Source organism: Anolis carolinensis, chromosome 1, assembly GCF_035594765.1.
Source record: "Anolis carolinensis isolate JA03-04 chromosome 1, rAnoCar3.1.pri, whole genome shotgun sequence".
Taxonomy (NCBI): Eukaryota; Metazoa; Chordata; class Lepidosauria; order Squamata; family Dactyloidae; genus Anolis; species Anolis carolinensis.
Window position 1 is genome coordinate 134,271,045 of NC_085841.1, and position 21,205 is coordinate 134,292,249.

A 21,205-nucleotide genomic window follows, 5' to 3' on the forward strand; every position below is an offset into this window, starting at 1 on the left:
TAACCATGACCGTGGAGGCCATGTGACCCAGAAGAACTTGGACAGAGTGGGCTCGGATCCTGCGGTTGCGGAGGAGGAGAGAAAGGTGTTGTTGAAGGGCTAGGAACCTGTCCTTCAGTAGGGAGGCGGTTTCCGTGATGGAGTTGAAGAGAGCTCCGATGAAGCGGATCTCTGTGGTTGGGAGGAGTTGAGACTTTGAGACATTCAACTGAAGGCCCAGCCATTGCAGAAGAGAAAGAGCTTGAGAGACGTGGTTTTGAAGGGATGAGAGGTCGGACGCGACAATCATCCAATCGTCCAGATAAGGAAAGACCATTATGCCTTGTTTTCTGAGGTGCGCTGCCACCACGGCGACCACCTTCGTAAAGACCCTTGGGGCCGTGAAGAGGCCGAAAGGGAGAACTGTGAACTGGTAAGACTGTCCCAGGAGCTTGAAGGAAAGGAAGCGTCTGTGGGATCGACGCACCGAGACGTGGAAATACACGTCGCGTAAGTCTATAGAGGCAAAGTAGTCTCCGTGTCGGAGCATCGGGAGAATGGAGGCCACCGAAACCATTCGAAATTTTGAAGGCAGAATGAAGAGGTTTAGGGCCCGCAGGTCGAGGATAGGCCGAAGACCTCCGCCCAGTTTGGGAACCGTAAAGTATCTCGAGAAGAAACCTCGAGTGTCCTGCTCGGAAGGAGAAGGCTGGATTGCGCCCTTCGCCAGAAGGGAGTCGACCTCGGAGCATATTTCCGGTGAAGGGTCGGTGTGGAGAATGCGACCCGTGGGGGGCAAAGTTTCGAATTCCAAGGCATAGCCGTCTCTGACAATGCGAAGAACCCAGGCATCTGAGGTTATAGACTCCCATTCGCGGTAGAAAGGAGCTAGGCGATCGAGGAAATAGCAGAGAGGAAGGATCTGGTCGGGGCCTAGGAACGGCATGGCAGTGGCAGTAGTAGTGAAGGTAGAAAAGTCCCCGAGAAAGTGGGCGTCAGGCCCGTCGCTGGGGTTGTGGCATAGCTGCAGCACCCTTGCCCCGACCTTTCGGGACCTGGTGCTGGCGGCGAGGTTGTTGCTGATGACTGTGGTGACTCGAGCTGGACGAGCGTCGAAACGGCTGGTGACGAAAAGGCTGAGGGTAGCGACGGTACCGTTGCGGGAACCATCGGGTCCGCTGAGTCTGAGGCTGATTGATCCCGCACTTTGTTGCGAGAATCTTGAAGTCATGATTGGACTTCAGTTTGTCATCAGTACCAGAATTGAAAAGGCCCTGGGTGTCGAAAGGAAGGTCTTCGATCACCTGTCGAGAGGAAGAAGAGAGTCCTGAGGACCGAAGCCATGCATGCCGTCTGATCGCGACTGCGTGGGCAATCATTTTTCCGGCGGTATCACCGGTATGCTTAGCCATTTGAATTTGGTGGTGTGCGAGAGAGTCCGCCTCCTGTTGGAGGGTCGAAAGGACTGACCGGTCTTCGTCAGAAAGTTTGGCGAAGAAAGGTTGGGCTTTCTCCCAGAGGATCTGTTGATAAGCGCCCATGCAGGCCCCGTAGTTCGCCATACGGCAAAGGAGGAGAGCGCCGGAGTACAGCTTGCAGCCTACCGCATCGAATCGTTTACCCTCCCTGTCGGCAGGGGAGTTGGAGTGTCGACCTGACGATTGGGAGGCCTTTACCACCATGGAGTTTGGGTCAGGGTGATGCTTGAGCCATTCCAAGGCTTCGTCATCGGTTCGGTACCAGGCCTCTATTTTCTTAGAGGTTGGAGGTATCAAAGATGGAGTCTTCCAAGATGCCTGGATTACGTCCAGGAGGTATGGAAGAAAAGGTAGCAAGGTGGCTGGCGGGGCTTGGGCTTGAACCCTCTTGAAAACGGGGTCGGTAACAGCCTTTGAGGTTTGTTTAATTTCCATCCCCAGAGCGTCTGCCATTCTGACCATCTGGTCGGAGAAAGCCCGAATATTATCCGTCGGGGAAGGTGGGTCGACCTCGTAGGCGTCGTGAGGCGGGGAGAGGTCGAGACCGAGAGAGACAACGGAGGCGGAGAGTATCGACTCGGGGCGTTCGATATCGGGGTCATCCTCCTCGGGCCCTTGAGGGGACCGGGGAGGAGAAACAAGCACAGAGTCCTGATGAGGTATCACCTCAGGAGCAGCGGGAGCCGGCTGTGGAGGAACGCCCTGGGCGGCACGGGCTAAACGCGTCATCTGTCTACCCCTCTCAGGTGTTTGAGCCGGGGGAAAGAGTTCTTGTCGAGCCGGAAGACGAGATTGTGCCGGCTGGGGAGCCTTAATAACTGTCCTGACCGACCGGTCGGGGGAGGCTTGAGCGTCCGCATCCGAGGACTGACCATGAGGAGAGGAAGAGGAGCGGAGGCGTTGTGCTGGTTGGATAGGAGAGGATCTCCTAGAGGAAGGCCCAGAGGAGGGGACGTCCTTCTTCGAAGACGCTGAGGAGGACGACCTCTGGATCATTTGTTTCTTTGCTGGGGGTTGCTTCGACGCGACCCTCAGCGATTTTCCTGGCGTCGGGGGGATCGGGCACACAGCTGCCGAGTCAGATTGAGCCCGTCTGGATTCCTCCTGAGCCCTCTTGAAGGCAATCTTCATGGCGGAAGAAGATGGCGGCGAAGCCAGGCGGGATCGAGTGGAAATGGCCGAAGCCACCGAACTCGAAGGGCCCATTTTGCCCGACCGGGTGGATACCGTAGCGGTGGTCACCGTGCAGGGCGGCTTGGTCGGTCGCGGTCTCGAAGTTTTCGAGGTTTTAGATGATACCGACGGAGCAGGCCTGGACGTCATCGAGGCCGAGGTGGAAGTAGAAGCCTCAGGAGCAAGAGTTTTTTCGTAAAGAGCTGCGCGGAGTCTTGCAGCTCTATTTCTTCGGGCCTGAGCTGTAAAGGCCAGGCAAAAACGGCAGGTACCGACAACGTGGCTTTCGCCGAGACAGAAAAGGCATTTAGCGTGTCCGTCGGAATCTGGAATCTTAGCGGCACACTGAGTGCACTGCTTAAAACGCATGGTTGACATAAGAACGAAGAGTCCGAAGTGAGCTTTGCGGCGGAAAAAAAGGAACTGGAGAGCGGGCGCGGAGGGCGCCCTTTATACCCTCTGGGGAGAGGGGCGGGGTTACCGCCAAATTTCAAACTTTAGCTTGGAAGAGTATCCGTTGGAGCCTGCGCAGGCGCAGCGTTCTCCATTAGTGTGCATTCACAGAGTACACGAAGAAAAAATATATTAGATAATCAGCTCACAGGAATTGTATAATTGTGTCAATAATCTAAAATAAGACTGTAAGAGACAGATTATGTTTAACAAAAGTAGCTTTGCATTGTTTATAGAGTCTCTGTTAGGAGAAAAAGTGGCATTCAGAAATAAGAATAATTAGTAGCAGTAAAAGTAGTAGTAGTAGTAGCAGTAGTAGTACAACTAGCTCCAAATTGCAAATGCATGGCTATTGCATATGATAGTTGTGTCAAAGGATCATGCGTCCATTCTGGATGCATGAGTTTATAAGCGCAGGGTCCTTCCACTGTAGGACTATTCCAAACCATTTTTGTGTGATTGTTATGAAAAATTCCAAATATATGGAGGTTGCTTCATATGGAAAATCATTCATGTGCAACAGAGCACAATGACGCTCTGGAGAGTTTATAGTGGCACTACAATAAACAATTATAATGTCTCCGGATGCTATATTTCCAGGTCTTCACTGTGAAGATTTTTTCCTTGTGGAATGAACACTATCGATTTTTTAAGTCCAAGTGACAACCAAATAAATATTAATACAATCCTATGTACTGCAACCTCTGTTTGCTACACTGACAGCTGAGGTACCATAGAGACCATTTCCCATTTTCTATCATGAAAACCTTATTACCAGTTAATGGTTGGGCAACACTTCTGACTCTTGGGGGCTTACATGTATTCACTCTTGCTTGGTCAAATTGAGACCTGAAGGTGAAGAGGAGGAGGGGGGAGAGAGAGATATTTCTTTTGCATTTTACAGGGGAGAAATAAGCAGTACTTAATTCTTCTAATTCAAGCTGCAAATGAAATGTAGGAAAGGGGATGTACCTACTGTCAGAGAAATAGATTTCTTGCGTTGCTTGCAAAAAATCTAGAATGCTGTCTGTTTTTTTATCTGTATCTTCAAAGTCTGTTCCCTTTTCCATCTTGGGCTTGTACATGAAATCTATACCAGTTGGCTTTGTTAACAAACCAGCTGCTCTCATCTTTTCTTTCTGCCACTTCTTTTTCATTTTCCTCTTTTTGTTTCTACTTAGATTCAGGCCTTCCGTGTGTTGCAGCTTATCTTCAATCAGATTTTCAGGCTTCCCACATTCTGCCAAGCCTCCATGTAAGTTATCAGGATTTTGCAAAACATTCTTCCGTTTCTTCTTTCGGAGACGTTTCCTCTGGGGTTGACCTTGATCATTCTCCTCTGCAGGTTTAAAAAGAAGCATGTTGGGATTATAAATAAAATGGGAAGTAAGAAACAACTATGGCTATGAGGAATAGGAATGGAAGTCAGCTTGGTATACTGGTTTGCGCATTGGATTAGGACATTGGGAGATGAGAGTTCATATTTCCTGCTCAGCCATGGAATCCACCTGGATGACCTTGGGCAAACCATACTCTCTCAATCTCAGAGAAAGTAAAGCCAAACCCACTCTTAACAAATATTCCCAAGAAAGCCCTGTGAAAGGTTTGCCTTAGGGTCAACATAAGTTGAAAATGACTTGCAAACGCACAATAACAAAGAAAAGACTGTTTTTTTCTGCCAGTACTGTGTTGTTTTGGTAGCTGCAATAGGCTTCAAATGGCAGAGAAGACTGTAAAGATATTATTATCCAATCAGTACAATCATTGCACACAGTTCTCTTCAGAGCAAACCCCCAAAAAGAACAAAAATGCAAATGCTCTACTCTAGACACGTTCAATCTTTTCTTCATGGACCCACTTTTAAATACTTTTGTGGCTATGGACTCGCGAAACTTAATGCAAGATTTAAGGCACATCAAATAATTATTTAAATGTTCTCATGAATGTTTCTTCAAATTTAGAGAAAAGGGAATATAGGTTAATCTGTTAATGCACACACTCCTGCTTTTTAATATTTTGATTTTGATTCCATACACATTTAAAATAATAGTACCAACACTAATTTAATAATTTAATCCTTTGAGGACCCCCTGTGACAACATTGTCTCCTGACCCCATATTGAGAATCGTTGCCTCAGGAAGCCACTGTCAACTCAAGCAACTGTGGGCTGAATTCATTCTCTGCCTTCTGAAGGTGCTTCTGCCCAATTCATAGGGATCTTTCCTCCTGGTTCAAACCACTGAGAGACCAAATTTTAAATGGTTTCAAATTACTCCATGCAGATACTGAACTACGGTCTACTCCTTTCAGCTGGTTATCCCAAACGTCTGTGCAGCAGAATGAGAGGGAATGAGAACCCAGTTTAACAGATCTGGATTCATTCCTATCTATGTTCTGATAGCCAGGAGGGACAAAATAAGCGGGGAGGCAGAAACGCAGAAGGAACAAGAGGCATAAACAAGAGGCTGGTTCATGCACTTAGCATTTGGTTCAGCTGGAAATAAGAGCTAAATAGTAAAGATGTAAGCTTTTCAGAAATAATGAACCGTTTGAAGAGAGAAAGGTGGCCTCCTGGGGCGTTTCCAGTGCCATGTACCTTCCTCTCAACACACCACTAAAGGGAGCAGGAAATCCTAGGTTCAATTCCTGGTATGTCTAGGTTAAAAAAAATAAAGGAACAAGTGCCATGAATGGCCTTTGCTTGTGACAGTGTCAGTCAGTCAGTCAGTCAGTCAGAGGAGATAGTACTGGGCTAAATAAATAAATAAATAAATAAATAAATAAAGCCAGCTATTTTGGGGATATATGTCACACATTCTTTTAATATAGTAAACATGAAATTACAATGTCACACATGGGATCTGATTCAACTACAGACTGTAAGACACACATAGTTCTGGTGTTTGGCTCATCACATAGAGGCATGTCACAAGAAAAAGCAGATGAGCAATGTTTTTCCCAACTAAATCCAGTCAAACCCCTGCCTGTTACAGGTCATGCTGGAAAAAAGAACTCTAAGCAAGAAGGAGGTGGGATGTGCACCCATACCTCCTGGTTACGGAATGGGCTTGCTGACGTGATGTGATGTGCAGTTCGGTACTTAACGGAGTGATAAACTGCTTACTAGTTGATAGTGGCCAACAGATGGGAACAAGAAGGTAAGCAGCAGTAGTAGTGTGCTTTAAAAAAGGCCAGTAAGTCAAAAGAAAGGGTGCATTTGCTCTCCCTAACAATGATAATGAGAGAGGATCAGATGGCAGTGGTGCTAAGGATCTAATCACACTAGAGTGTCTATACCAGGGGTCCCCAAACTAAGGCCCGGGGGCCGGATGCGGCCCTCAAAGGTAATTTACCTGGCCCCCGTCCTAATTTATAATATAATATTTTTATATCAGTTTTAATAATATAATATATTGTATATACATATAATATTGTTAAGAATATTATCATTTTATACAATACTAACAATAATACCATATAATAATATTAATTATATGTTATATATTGCATATAATATTACAGTATAGTGGTATAGTTCAATATAGTATAATGCTAATATTGTGCTATGCTAATAATATAATATATTGTATGTACATACAGCTGCTTTGAGTTCCCTTCGGGGTGAGAAGGGTGGGATATAAATGTAGTAAATAAATGTAGTAAATGAATAAATAAATAATTTTGGACTTAGGCTCGCCCAAAGTCTGAAATCACTTGAAGACACACAACAACAATCCTAATTAACCTGACTATCTCATTGGCCAGAAGCAGGCCCACACTTCCTATTGAAATCCTGATAGGTTTATGTTGGTTAAAATTATTTTCATTTTTAAATATTGTATTGTTCTTTCATTGTTATTGTTGTTTTGCACTACAAATAAGAAATGTGCAGTGTGCATAGGATTTTGTTTGTTTTTTTCCCCCAAATGATAATTTGGCCCCTCAACAGACTGAAGGATTGTGGACCGGCCCTCTGCTTTAAAAGTTTGAGGACCCCTGGTCTATACACTTTAAATGTTGTGGCTGCTTCCTGCAGAATTCTAGGGCTTTTAGTTCAGGGGAGGGGCCTTTAAAATGCTCAGCCAGAGAAGTCCTGGGTCCCACTAAACTACAAACCCCAGAATTCTGCAGAGGCCACTACAGCATTTAAACTGAATAGGTACTCTAGTGTAATGAGGTCCTAAATGATGCTAAAGGATAGGTTAGCCTCCATCAGCCATTTCTTTGGTATACATTGCATTATAGTGTTCATTTTGGCTTTGAGTGCAAAGAGCTTACAGTTAAAATGCCAATCCTGCCCAGGATCAAACTTCCCAAAGCCAGGAGTTTGAAAAAAGTTGCTTTGTTGTATGACAGTTTCAAGAATTGCCTTGGGCTTTGAGTTTCTGAGAGTTACAATTTCACAAAAACAAACAAAACAAAACAAAACAAACCCTACTCATGTGAGCCAACCAGAAACACTTGAGATTATCCATAAAAAGGGCCTGAAGGCACAAGATTGTGTTCAGTCACTATGATGGATAGTCACTGAAATAAAAACAAATGTGTTAAGAGATTCAAAAGAGTAAAACCTGTATTTGCATCCTGATTGGAACTAGTTCTCCTTCTAGCTGCAGCCCTGTGCATTTATTTGGCTAATTGTTCACTAAGATAGGAGAACTCACAGGGCAGCTCTGGTTCAGCTTTCGGTCCATTTGGCTCAGAATCAATCTTGGCTCCCCTACGGTGAACTGCTGCAGAATAATACTTGACCCTCAGCTAGGCCACATCAGAGAGAGCATGTCTGCCCATCAAAGCCACAGAGCTTTTGGCAGGGGCTGTGCTAGCACATTAATGCTGTGATTTATGTCTCAAATGACTTCCTTTCTTAATTAATAGCCTTTCTTTTTCTGGCCTAACTAAATACCACCTCTCATAAATCTCAATGACTCTTGAATACTTCTGTTATTTCAGCCTTTCACTCCATACCTCAAAGTATTCCAAATCTTCTGCAAAAAGCTGATTTAAACATTTGCAACCCAATTGTGGGGGTTTGCAAAGTGCAGCTTTATGAGTAAGCAAACACACTCACTGTGAATAGCAACAGGAATCCTAAGAGGTCATATTGTTGAACTATGGACTATCCCTGTGGGAGATGGCAGCACACCAGAGACAGATGGGGTTTTTTTGGGGGGGGGGGCGGGGGGGGGGCGCTATTCTGCTTTCTATGGGGAAACACAGTCCAACCCCTTCCACAGAAGGAGACTGGCACATGGATCAACAGCTCCCCTCTGGTGTCTTAAAGCTGACTATTACTGCTAATACATGATGTTTGCATGCACCTTCTTTGTATGGATTCATCCACTTCATATCCCCTTAGCTTCTCATCAGTTAGCAAATGTTTATTTTTGGTATTCTGTAAACATTTATTTTCATTACTCTGAAAAGGGTAGAGTGTTACAGACTGGGCTTATTTTGGTTGCCAACTTTGAAACCTAGAAATATACCTATCTATATATATATATATAAATGTTCTGGACTTTTTACCTAGAAATAGACAACGAAACTACACGATCCAGGACCACGAAACTTGGTAACACAACCCACCATCCTTGCCCCTAGGTTCCGACAACAAAACCAAACATAAAGGACGGAACAATGGCCTGAAAAACCCAAAAAACTAGAAAAAACCATCTGCGCCTGCGCCGACAAGGACACGGCGCGAGGCCCTCACATGCCCCACACCCCTCCTAAACGGTCGCTCACGCGCTCGCCTGTTCCCGCCGCCGCTGTCATCTTTGCCACCATCCTCCATCCTTACTGGCTGAGGACAGAGAGAGGACGGAGAAAGCGGCGGTTTGCTCTCTCTGAGACCAAGGTGGCCTGGCAAACCGAGGGCCTCGTGACTGTGTGTGTGTGTGTGTGGGGGGGGGAGGAGCGAAGGGTCCCCTGCCCGTCTACGTGACTGAAGGCTCCGAGGCCACAACTAGGCCTCAAAACAGTTCTGGCTCCGAGGCCGCGACTAGGCCTACAAACAATTCTGAGGCGCTGAGGGGAAATTGGGAGGTCTCTTTGGGGGTGAGAAAATAATAGGTGTGTCCTTGAACAGAGTGGAAATGGGGGCCAATGCAGAGGGAAGGGGAAATGGGGGGATTTTGGGGTGAGGAGAAAATAATAATAATAATAATAATAATAATAATAATAATAATATGGGGCCAATGGAGAAGGGAAAGGAAATGGGGGAGGTCTTTGCGGTGAGGAGACAACAACAACAACAACAACAACAACAACAACAACATGGGGCCAATGGAGAGGGGAATGGGGGATCTTTGGGGTGAGCAGAAAATAATAATAATAATAATAATAATAATAATAATAATAATAATAATAATAATAAGGAGAAGACCTGGCTATGGCTCACGAATGGGACCCTGAAGAAGGAGACAGAAGGCCTGATCCTTGCAGCCCAGGAGCAAGCCATCAGAACATATGCAATTAAGGCCAAGATCGAAAAATCAGCGGATGACCCAAAATGCAGACTGTGCAAGGAAGCTGACGAAACCATTGATTATATCCTCAGCTGCTGTAAGAAAATCGCACAGACAGACTACAAACAGAGGCACAACTATGTGGCCTAAACGATTCATTGGAACTTATGCCTCAAGTACCACCTACCAGCAGTAAAGAACTGGTGGGATAACAAACCTGCAAAAGTATTGGAAAATGAGCACGCAAAGATACTGTGGGACTTCCGAATCCAGACTGACAAAGTTCTGGAACACAACACACCAGATATCACAGTTGTAGAGAAGAAAAAGGTTTGGATCGTTGATGTTGCCATCCCAGGTGACAGTCGATTGATGTTGCCATCCCAGGTGACAGATGAAAAACAACAGGAAAAACTCAGCTGCTATCAGGACCTCAAGATTGAACTTCAAAGACTCTGGCAGAAACCAGTGCAAGTGGTCCCGGTGGTGATGGGCACATTGGGTGCCGTGCCAAAAGATCTCAGCTGGCATTTGGAAATAACAGAAATTGACAAAATTACGATCTGCCAACTGCAAAAGGCCACCGTACTGGGATCTGCACGCATCATCCGAAAATACATCACACAGTCCTAGACACTTGGGAAGTGTTCGACTTGTGATTTTATGATACGAAATCCAGCATATCTATCTTGTTTGCTGTGTCATAATAATAATAATAATAATAATAATAATAATAATAATAATAATAATAATAATAATAATATGGGGCCAATGGAGAGGGGAATGGGGGGTCTTTGGGGTGACCAGAAAATAATAATAATAATAATAATAATAATAACAACAACAACAACAACAACAACGGGGGGGGCTCACAGTAAAGGGTAACGGGGGTGCTCTCAAACCAAGGAAATAATATATTGGGGGGGGGATTCCTAAACTCCCACAGTTCAATACAATCCCCACTGAACTGGATTATATGGCAGTCTGGACTCAGATAACCCAGCTCAAAGCAGATAGTGTGATTTACCTGCCTCGAGATTCTAGGGTCCCTTCCACACAACTGAATGCCATCACCCATTTCCTACTTTGAACTGGGTTCACTCTGAACCACACTCTAACAACAGGGGAATTCCAGACATGAAACAATCAGGGCCTTCCCATCAAAAGATTCCCCCAGGGAGGAAGCAGCCAGGCTTTGAAGCTGAAAGGCCATTACATCCAAATCATTCTGCCAAACTGCGGCCTTCATACTTGTCTCCAACAGACAAAACAAGTAACAGCCAGAAATATTGTATATTCACAGACTTTAGAAAATAGCATATACTAACTACTGCCAATTCATCAATACTTTATTTCCAACACCACCACAATTTGCCACAGCAACGCGTGGCCAGTCACAGCTAGTAGAGTATATAGAGAGTATAACCAAGAGCACAATATTCCTTAACAAAAACGCTTGGAACCAGAAGTGTTTGGATTTCAGATTTATTTATTTATTTGGATTTTGGAATACCTGTATTTGCACGGATGTACGCATATAGAGAGAACATCTGGATAAGGGATGCTCAACCTATAACATATATAGTACTAGCTATGCCCGGCCACGTGTTGCTGTGGTGAAGTATGGTGGTATGGGAAATAAAGTATTGAGGAATTGGTGGTAGTTAAGGTAAAGGGTAAAGGTTTTCCCCTGACATTAAGTTCAGTCGTGTCTGACTTTGGGGGTTGGTGGTCATCTCCATTTCTAAGCCGAAGAGCTGGCGTTGTCCGTAGACTCCTCCAAGGTCATGTGGCATGACTGCATGGAGCGCTGTTACCTTCCCGCCGGAGCAGTACCTATTCATCTACTCTCATTTTGTAATGCCTCATGGGCCTTGTAGTCCTGCTCCCAGTGCCACCGTGGCTGATGAAGATGAAAACATGGGGTTTTCGCCGGCTCAGCAAGAGCCGGAATCTTTCCAGATGCCTGATGTTGATGTTTTTGCCCAAGAACCCATTAAAACAGACCTTGAGCAGTTCTCACCCCCTTTTGTTAGGAGACAATCCTATACTGCGGGCAGGGGAGAGAAGGAGCAGGTTCGGAGGAGTTTGAGACTTGCAGCTAAACAAGACACTGATTAGCCATGTTCCCCTGGGAAAATCTAGGGAGTCTCACATCTGGAGAGAGCTGTGTTTTGTTTCCTGTTCCCTAGGGAAAGGGAGTGCTGGACACCTGCTTTGCAGGAAAACGAGACCTAGTTAAATGTGCCTGGCACGGTAGGTTCCGTGCGGAGTCAACAGAGCAGCTTCAGGAGTGATTTCGTGTTTCCAGCCTAGTGTGGACTTCGCAAAGTCCGCAACCGCAGTCTCCTTGCTTTGCCTAACCAAGTATTCAAGAATTGCCTTGCCTTGTTCCTAGCCACGGACCTTGTTCATAGAATCAAGTTTTGTTTCCAGCCTTGTTGTGGATTTACCTCGGACCTTGAAAGACTCTGGACATTTCCCCACACTATCGCTTGGCAATAGTGTGTGTTTCGGTTTGTTGGATTCTACTTTGAACTCTAATATCATTTATTGGACAAAACATTTCTGGACTATATTTGACCTCATCTTATAGGTCTGCTTCTGGACTATATTTTCTACTTGTTTTTATTATTCTTATTTATTTCCTTAATAAAGATATTAGATAGTTATTGGCCTCTGTGTTCGGTTCTTAGTGCTCCGTTGCCTTGGGCGTGACACATTTGCATGTTTTTGAAGTTTAGGGTTGGCAGAAGCTGGGGCTAACAGTGGGGGATCTCTCCGCTCCTCCAATTCAAACCTGCGACCTTTCAGTCCAGAAGTTTAGCAGCTCAGCACTTTAACATGCTGCGCCATCAGGGGATATTATTTCCTAAAGGCTGTGAATATACAATATTTTTGATTTTTTTTGGTCTGGTGGAGGCAAGTATGAGTGCTGCAATTAGGGAAAATGATTAGCATGTAATGGCCTTGCAGCTTTAAAGCCTGGCTGTTTCCTCCCTGAGTGAATTTTTTGTTGGGAGGTGTTAGCTGGCCCTGATTGTTTCCTGTGTGGAATTCCCCTGTTTTCAGAGTGTTGTTCTTTATTTAGTATTCTGATTTTAGAGAGTGTATTGTTTTGTTTTATTATACCACAGTAATTTTTATATATTCTGATTTTAGTGTTTTTAAATACTTGGAGCCAGATTGTTTTCATTTTCACAGTTCACAGCAACACAATAATAATAGTAATGATAGTAATAATAATGACTTTGGTAATACACACTGCTTCACTCCCTTCTCAGCTTACTTTCTGGAAGAATCCTTTTTTGGGAGGTGATAGCTGATTGTTTCCTTTGTGGAATTCCCAATTTCCCTGCTTTCAGAGTGTAACTCTTTATTTACTGTCCTGGTTTTAGAGATTATATTGTTCTGCATTATTCTACCACAGTAATTATTTCATATTACAGTAGAATCTCACTTATCCAGCATTCGCTTATCCAATGTTCTGGATTATCCAACACACTCTGCCTTTTAGTAGTCAATGTTTTTGTAGTCAGTGTTTTAAATTCATTGCGATATTTTGGTGGTAAATTTGTAAATACAGTAATTACTACATAGCATTACTGCGCATTGAACTACTTTTTCTGTCAATTTTGTTCTATAACATGTTTTGGTGCTTAATTTGTATAATGATTACCTAATTTGATGTTTAATCAGTTTTTCCTGAATCCCTTGTTATTATCCAACATATTCAGTTATCCAACATTCTGCTGGCCTGTATATGTTGGATAAGTGAGACTCTACTGTATATTTATAATCTTATATTATCTGCTTAGAACTGGATTATATGAGGCCCCTTCTACACAGCTGGATAAAATGCACACTGAAGTGGATTATATGGCAGTGTGGAGTCAAGATAATGCAGTTCAAAGCAGAAAACATAAGATTATAAATGGGTTATATAGCTGTGTGGAAAGGCCTTGAGTCTACACTGCTATATAATCCAGTTAAAATCTGATAATCTGTATTTTATAGGCAGTGTGGAAGAGGCCTAAGTGAGGCCTAATTCTGCCTGTCCCCTGGGCTGAGTGGATTGCTAGGAGACCAAGTAGGCAGAGCTTAGCCTTCTAACTGGCATCAATTGGATAAAAGCAACTATTCCTCTCCCTCTAATTAGGACTTTATTTTTCTTTTCTTTTTGTTGTAACAACCTAGAGGCGTGGATGAGGGGTTGTGCTGTCAATTTTTGAGGTTGTGGGGTGTTTAGTTTTGTTGTTTTGTCCACTGCCGTGGAGAAAGGTATGTGTATTAGAAAGTGTGTGCCTGCATTACTGGAAACAAAAAGACACAATGCTGGTCAGAATACCTATTCAAACATGAATAAAGAGACGAGAACATCTGCATTTCTATCAACATTGAGAAATAGGCAGACCTGACTGCTCATGACCTTCCTAGGAGGTACAATGCCTGATGTAATCTGATGGAAGGCAGCCAAAAAGCCAAGATCCAGCTCTACACAGTTTATCTTATCTCCAACAAAACCAAAAGTGACATATTTAAGATCTGCTTTGATTGGAAAACATAAATGAGGCACTGTAAACCATCTTATTTTTGATAGAATGCCTGATAGCTGGAGGGTTGCTAGGGATGGAATAAAAGAAGCCAAGAAGTGGTCGAAATCAGACTGATTCACCAGTATCCATTGTCTGAAGAGAAGTCTGTAATATAGTCCCCAAGCCAATAACACTCTTCCTGATAACTGATAAAATGTACAGACAGGCTGATGCTGCTAAGAACCAATTAGGTTATAATAAAATAGATATAAGAATGTTCATAACTATGCAGCAGAGTTTTATAGCTATAACAATGCTCAAGGATATTAATCCTTTTTAGCAATGTGTAGTGCTTCAACAGCCGAGACTGAACTCCTTGATGGATAGATGGCTATGAATAGAATATAAAGGACAGAAATCTGTGCAAGTTAAAGCCTTTATGAAATGCCTCTATAATGCCTTAACAGCCACTATGGAGAATATGAAAGACTCTGATGATGCTATAAGTTGCATTACTCAGTTGTGTGGCCTAAGGAGAGCAAAGGCAATGGACTGACCAACAAGCAGCAAAAGCAGAATATTTTCCATGGCTTTGGTCTGAGATTTTACGATGAAAGGATTGGAAAATATCAAAGATTTAAAGACACACATTTTACATTTAATTTAAATTATCTTACTATTTAAAAACTTCAGACACAGATCTACCAATAATGAGAGGAAAGATAACCAAAGTGTGGAGGTTTGGGGGCATAGCTGTTAAATCATTAGCTCTCCAAATGTTTTGAATTTCAGTCTCTACAATCTTTGGCCATGATGGTTGGAGGTTTGGGGCACTGAAACCAAAATATCTAGAGCAGAATTTTCCAAACTGTGAGTCACAACAGGTTAGTGTGTCAGCTGCAGTGTGTAAGTGTGTCATATTTTATTTATTTATTTCCAATATTTCTATCCCACCCTTCTCACCCGAAGGGACTCGGGGGGGGGGGGGGCTGGCGTACAATTGGCAACAATTCAATGGCGACACATCATTAAAACAAACAGCATATAAAATCTATTACAAATAGTTAAATACAGTATAACATATAAAACATATGGTTAAAATCCGTTCATCCAATATCCTCGTGCTTTATCCATACATCAGTCTGGGTCGTCTTTGTCTTTTATTCGTTAAAAGCTTGAGCACATAGCCATGTTTTTAAGGCTTTTCTACATGATCATAACAAGAAACCCGAGTTTATGTGAAACCAGCAATATCAATTTGTATGCAATTATTTTATTACTGCCACACATGTTTAAAGATTTCTGCACATAGTTACATATTGTTACTCATAAATGGCAATTTTTGAAAATGTCTGTTAATTATCTTACAAAAATAAAGGAACAGTTTTTATGAGATACGTTGTGTTCTCAATAAATTTTATTATTGCAATTTATATATGTATCCATATCTCTAATCAGGCTTGCAATTGAAACTGAATTACTGTTTCATGAAATGATGCATATCTAAAAAGTGTGTCACCAACATTAAATGTTTGGAATGCTCTCATCTAGAGAACCAATGGCTAAAGCGTATTGACCTGGGAGACCAGAATGACAGATACTGCTTGGTCTACTTTGACAGGAACCCACCACAGATGGCCTTAGCATTGTCCCCACAATGCGCTTAGATTTCCTTTGAAACTAGCTACACTAGAGGTACCCCAAGTCTCCTATAGAACATTATGATAAAGGCCCATATGGAGCAATGGTAGAGGAATTGCATAGCATCTCTAAGCAGACAGAGGTGAAGTCAGCTCTGATCCCTAAGTCATGGCCAAAAATAATAATCGCATGGTTGACTGCACCTTGCAGGTCTCCAGGTGCATATTAAGTGTAGAGTTATAATATATGCATATTTATCCTGGGTAATAATACAATTACACAATTGGGTTAGGAGGGGGCGAATTCTTCTAGCCCATCTCATAGGGTTTTTGCAATTACCAAGTGTGCTACACAATGCTCCTGGGGAAATGAAATACACAAAATTTGACACAATGGCCACACTCACCTCAGCTCCATAAATGATTATATGACAGAACCTTGATTATGTGATAGAGCTGATGGGTATTATAAAGCTGCTAAAGCGACCTGCAGAGCCAACACAGAATAATGTCGGTCTAGCTGCCTTTAAAATGCTTAATTTTCACAGCTTGTCCTTTAGCCACCAAGATTTGTCTGTCCTTTCCCCTGCAACTCATCCCTGGTCCTTATAAAAGTAAATTTGTTCTGAGGATGAGGACTGGATTTCATTTCTGCTACTTCCCTTTTCTTGAGCAGTGTTATCTCAGAAACACTCCTTCTCTTTTAATATCAGCATCAGACCTTCAGCTCTTCTTCTGCTGACAGATGACTGATTCACTGCAGCACAGTTGTGATACTTTCAATGAAGGAGGCGGAGGAATAAAAATACATTTGCAATTCAACATTGCAGCATGGCAGAGACTGAAATAATTTGCTGTATGTACCTATAATTCAAAAGCCTCTCTCATGTGTGACATTTGAAATAACCATATTTCAGGAGAATACAGGCAGATGGGAGGAAGAACAAATGCCTGCAAAATAGCAGTACTGTAAAAAAAGGGATGGGGAAAGTTTTAAAAATCCACTGAAAAATAGTTGGGCTAAATTGGTTTGATGTGAAGACACCATTGTTCTGGTTAAGGTCTTTTAGAAATTACTAGCTGTGCCCGGCCACGCGTTGCTGTGGCAAAGTGGTGGTGGTATTGGTTAAAAATTGTTGTGTAATTTTTATTTGACGTTATTTGTATTTTTTAATTAATTTTATTGTAAGTTATCTTTTTATTTATTATATTTTATTATTTTCTTGTATTATTTTTAGTTATTTTCTGTTATTACAGTATTTTATTGTATTAATTTTTTAGTGTTTTTAATTATAGTGTTTTTTATTATTTTTATTGGGTTGCTAGGAGACCAAGCTGGAGGAACTTAGCCTTCTAACTGGCAGCAATTGGATAAAAGCAATTATTCCTCTCTCTTTAATTAGGACTTTATTTTTCTTTTCTTTTTGTTGTATCAACCTAGTGGCGTGGATGATGGGTTGTGTTGTCAAATTTCGAGGTTGGGGGGCATGTAGTTTTGTTGTTTTGTGGGTCGCCGTGATGCCATCACTCTTTTATATATATATATATAGATTATAAAACATTTTTCTCTGTATAAGGAGGAAATGGTACTTGGTTGCTGACCATGTAGGTGAGGCAGTTTTTTTGCACACTGATGCAGGCCACAGTTTTGGCACAGGCACTTTTTTTTTAAAAAAGCAAGGGGGCTGTTATAAGAACCAAAACAATATAAAATCGGGAACCCTATTTTAAAATTCTGATGAAGAGCCCAAAGTCAACAAGACAGCCCATACCCTACTTCCCTGTTCCAGACAAAACTGGAATAAGGTGAAGAATGTAGGGATGTCGAGGACCAAAAGATACGAGGGTTATCCAGAAAGTGGATTACATTTGGAATTAAAAATGAACAAAGTATAGGAGAAAACATTTACCATATGCAATTGAAAGCCACACCCAAATACCACTTCTCAACATAGTTGTCATTCAAATCTAGGCACTTATCATACCAATGAATGAGCTTGGCAACTCCTTCCCACAAAACTCTGCCGCTTGAGTCCTCAACCAGCCGATCACCCTTCCTGCAGCTGCGCATTGTTGCCAAAACGTTGTGTTGCCAGCCACCCCCCCCCCCCCATTGTTGGAAACAAGTGGTAGTTGCTCGGTGCAAGGCCTGAACTGCACGGCGGATGAGGAAACAACTCCAACCCAAAAGACTCCAGAACTTCACGTGTGCTACCCGCCGAGTGGGGCTGGGCATCTCCATGAAACAGCAAAATCTCCGTGCTCAACTTTCCCCCACGCTCACCCTGGATCGCTCTTCTAAGGTTTTGCAAAGTTTGGCAATACCTTTCTGAGTTTATCATCATGCCTCATTCCAGGAAGTTCGCAAGAAACATACCTTTCCTGTCCCAAAAAATGGTCGCCATAACCTTCCTTGCTAACATCGTTTGCAAGCATTTGCAAAACCTTAGAAGAGCAATTCAGGATGACCGTGGGGTTTTGTGGGGAAGGAGTTGATAAGCTCATTCATCGCTATGATAAGTGCCTAGATTTGAATGGTGACTATGTTGAGAAATGGTATTTGGGTGTGGCTTTCAACTGCATATAATAAATGTTTTCTCCTATACTTTGTTCATTTTTAATTCCAAAACGTAATCTACTTTCTGGATAATCCTCGTATATTGACAGAAGTCCAGCTCCTTTGTTGAAGAGGGGATAGAAACTATAGGTGCTAGAGTTCAGCAGGAAAATTATGCTACCAGTATATATTTCCCCTAGAGGAGAAATATATTCCAACACAATGAACTTGCAAAACCAATCAAGCACCTTCATCGATACCAAGGGAAAACTGACACATCTCTGTGTTACTCATCAGAATATAAAGAATATAAAGAAACCTCCACATGGAAGACACCAACATGCAGGCATATATCCAGATGCAGGCATTCTGTAGTGATACACAGCACTTGCAAGATGTGGGTGTCTCAACACCGTAGCACAAAGTAGCTGCACGCAACAACATCCTGTGGAAACTGACTGGATGGGGTGCAGACCCACAAGTAGTAAGAACATCAGCCCTGGCCTTGTCTTTCTCAACTGCAGAGTACGCCTGTCCTGTCTGGCAAAAGTCTGCCCATGCGAAGCAAGTGGACATAGCACTAAATGAAACATGCAGAATAATCACTGGATGCCTTAAACCTACACCTGTTGATAAACTCTACAAGTTAGCTGGCATTGCCCCTCCTGACGTGCGACGGGAAGTTGTTGCTAACTGTGAGAGAAATAAGGTTGAACATTGTGAAAGCCATCCACTGCATGACTATCAGCCTCCTCCCACCAGACTCAAATCAAGGAAGGGCTTCATGAGAACCACCACTCCTCTTGATGTTCCTCCAGCAGCAGCAAGGGTGTCCCTCTGGGTAGCTAAACCTGGCAATTCCAACTGGATGGCCCCCCATGAGGGTCTTCCTCCAGGGGCAAACCAAGAATGGGCAACTTGGAAGTCCCTGAACAGTCTCAGAAGCGGAGTGGGCAGATCTAAAGACAACTTGGCGAGGTGGCACTACCTGGAGGAATCCTCCACCTTGTGTGACTGTGGAGCAGAACAAACAACTCCAGATATGTATGCTTGCCCACAATGTCCTGCCTCATGCACGGAGGAGGAGTTGTTTAAAGCTACGAACAATGCGGTTGCTATTGCCCGCTTTTGGTCTAAAACTATTTAGTTGTTTGTGATTTCCTCTATTTTTTCATCATTTTTAAAAAGTATCTGTTATGCAATGCTTTTGACACGAAATAAATAAATAACACCGTATAAACCCTTGAGAATTAAACTAAAAATGAATGGGTAATGACTGCCAGCACGCTGCTCATTCATATTTTGTTTTTGTTTTTTTAAGCATTGTACATGTGGCTAAATGGAAGAGCCAGCATGGAGTCCTCAATATGGCATTGAGTAAAAACTATAAAGGTTAAAGCCTTTTCAGGTTTACCTGCCTCACTCAGTTATAAAAACAGAAAACTCTCCCTCAGTCTTGTCCAATATATATCATAGAATACATGTGATCATTTACAAACTGTATACTTGAATAGTACTAACTGGTATGTGAATATTAACTGATACTTGAATAACAGTGATGGCTGAGGAGAACCACAGTTGTGGAAAATTTCCCCTTTCCTTGAACAATGGCATCGCAAACCCAAAGAAGGCACATCACCTAGCTCTATAAGACACACCTTTTATACAAGATGGCATAGCAGAAACAAACTTGTCTAATGAATTAATACTACTGTTGTTTTCCTCCCTTTTTCTTTGTGGAAATTATACCCAACATAGCTGTGAGCATACTTAATACAGTATTTTTTAGGTTTTGCAGTTCAGCACCTGCAGGAATTAATTGCTACTAAAGGGACTTGGGGGTTAGCAAGATTAGTTTTTACCTTGAAACTCAAAAGTGGCAGCTGTGTTTATTGCAGCAATTTATATTCATAAATGGAGATTTTTTTAAAAAAACAAACAAACAAAAAAACGTAAAACTACATAAAATGGTTTTATTTGTTTATCTCCATAAAACATTTCTAGCTTCTTCACTTTCAGATTTACTTTTCAAAATTTTTCATTTAAAAAGTTTTGCCTTGCTTTGTCCGGAATGTTTTTGCTGTAAACAGACACAAAAAATCCACAGACAAAAACTGAAAATGAGAACAGCAATGTTTAAGCCATGAAACAATGATCAAAAGTTAAACGTTTTTGTGGATATATATATTTGATTGCATAATAAAAAGATGTAAGACCTTGAACTTGTTTGGAGGTTCTAGCAGGGGATCGCAGTTATTGAATACCCAGGACCAAAGACTGGAGACCTCGGTACACCCCTTTCTATACCTGGGACGTCGTCCTCTTCCACCAAGTGCACAGCTTCGGGAGGGATGCACATGAAGCTGTGAGGGAGGAAGGGGACACCCACCTAGCCAGTCAGATCAGCTGAATCAACTCTGGTGATCAATGGGGTGACAGATGTCGCAGCCAGATCTCCCTCACATAAAGCATGTGCATATGGGGTGCTGGATATGACCCAAGAGCTTTTTTAAAACTCCTTGTTGTTGTGTAGCTCAAAGCAACCTTAAGTTGAACCTGTCACAGGGTTTATTTGGGCAAGATTTGTTCAGAAAAAAATTGCCATTGCCTTCCTTAGGCCCTGAGGGTACGACTTGCCCATGGGTTTCTGTGGCTGAGAGAGGATCTCCTAGAGTCCTAGTGCATAACCACTGAAACCACTAGGCGATGCTGGCTTTTAAAAACCCCATTTGGCCATAAACATCATAGGTTTATCTTGCACTACACACTATTTATCCCTATGAACATCCTCTCTGAAGATTGTATACACATAAAATTGGACAAGCCCTCTCTCATGCTGTCCTGAGCTCCTTGTATTACTATGAATAGCTTGTGTGTACATATGCACATATCTGCAAACAACACAGCACCTAGGACTCTTCC

At 42.7% G+C, this 21,205-nt stretch overlaps 1 protein-coding gene across 5 annotated transcripts in view; it reads right to left on the bottom strand.

Annotated features, from left to right (window-relative positions):
• erich1 (glutamate rich 1) overlaps positions 1 to 21,205 on the bottom strand; it is a 113,099-nt gene that overhangs the window by 9,901 nt on the left and 81,993 nt on the right. For 4 of the 5 annotated variants that reach the window (XR_010002332.1, XM_062969102.1, XM_062969103.1 and 1 more), the window contains 2 exons: positions 4,056 to 4,422; positions 3,859 to 3,932 (listed from right to left, as the gene is read on the bottom strand). Coding sequence is in view for 4 of the 5 variants with exons in the window: in XM_062969102.1 (XP_062825172.1) it covers positions 3,859 to 3,932; positions 4,056 to 4,422 (441 nt within the window). In the remaining variant the exon portion in view is untranslated. The remainder of the gene's footprint in view (positions 1 to 3,858; positions 3,933 to 4,055; positions 4,423 to 21,205) is intronic. The other variant, XM_003215479.4, reaches the window with a different exon arrangement.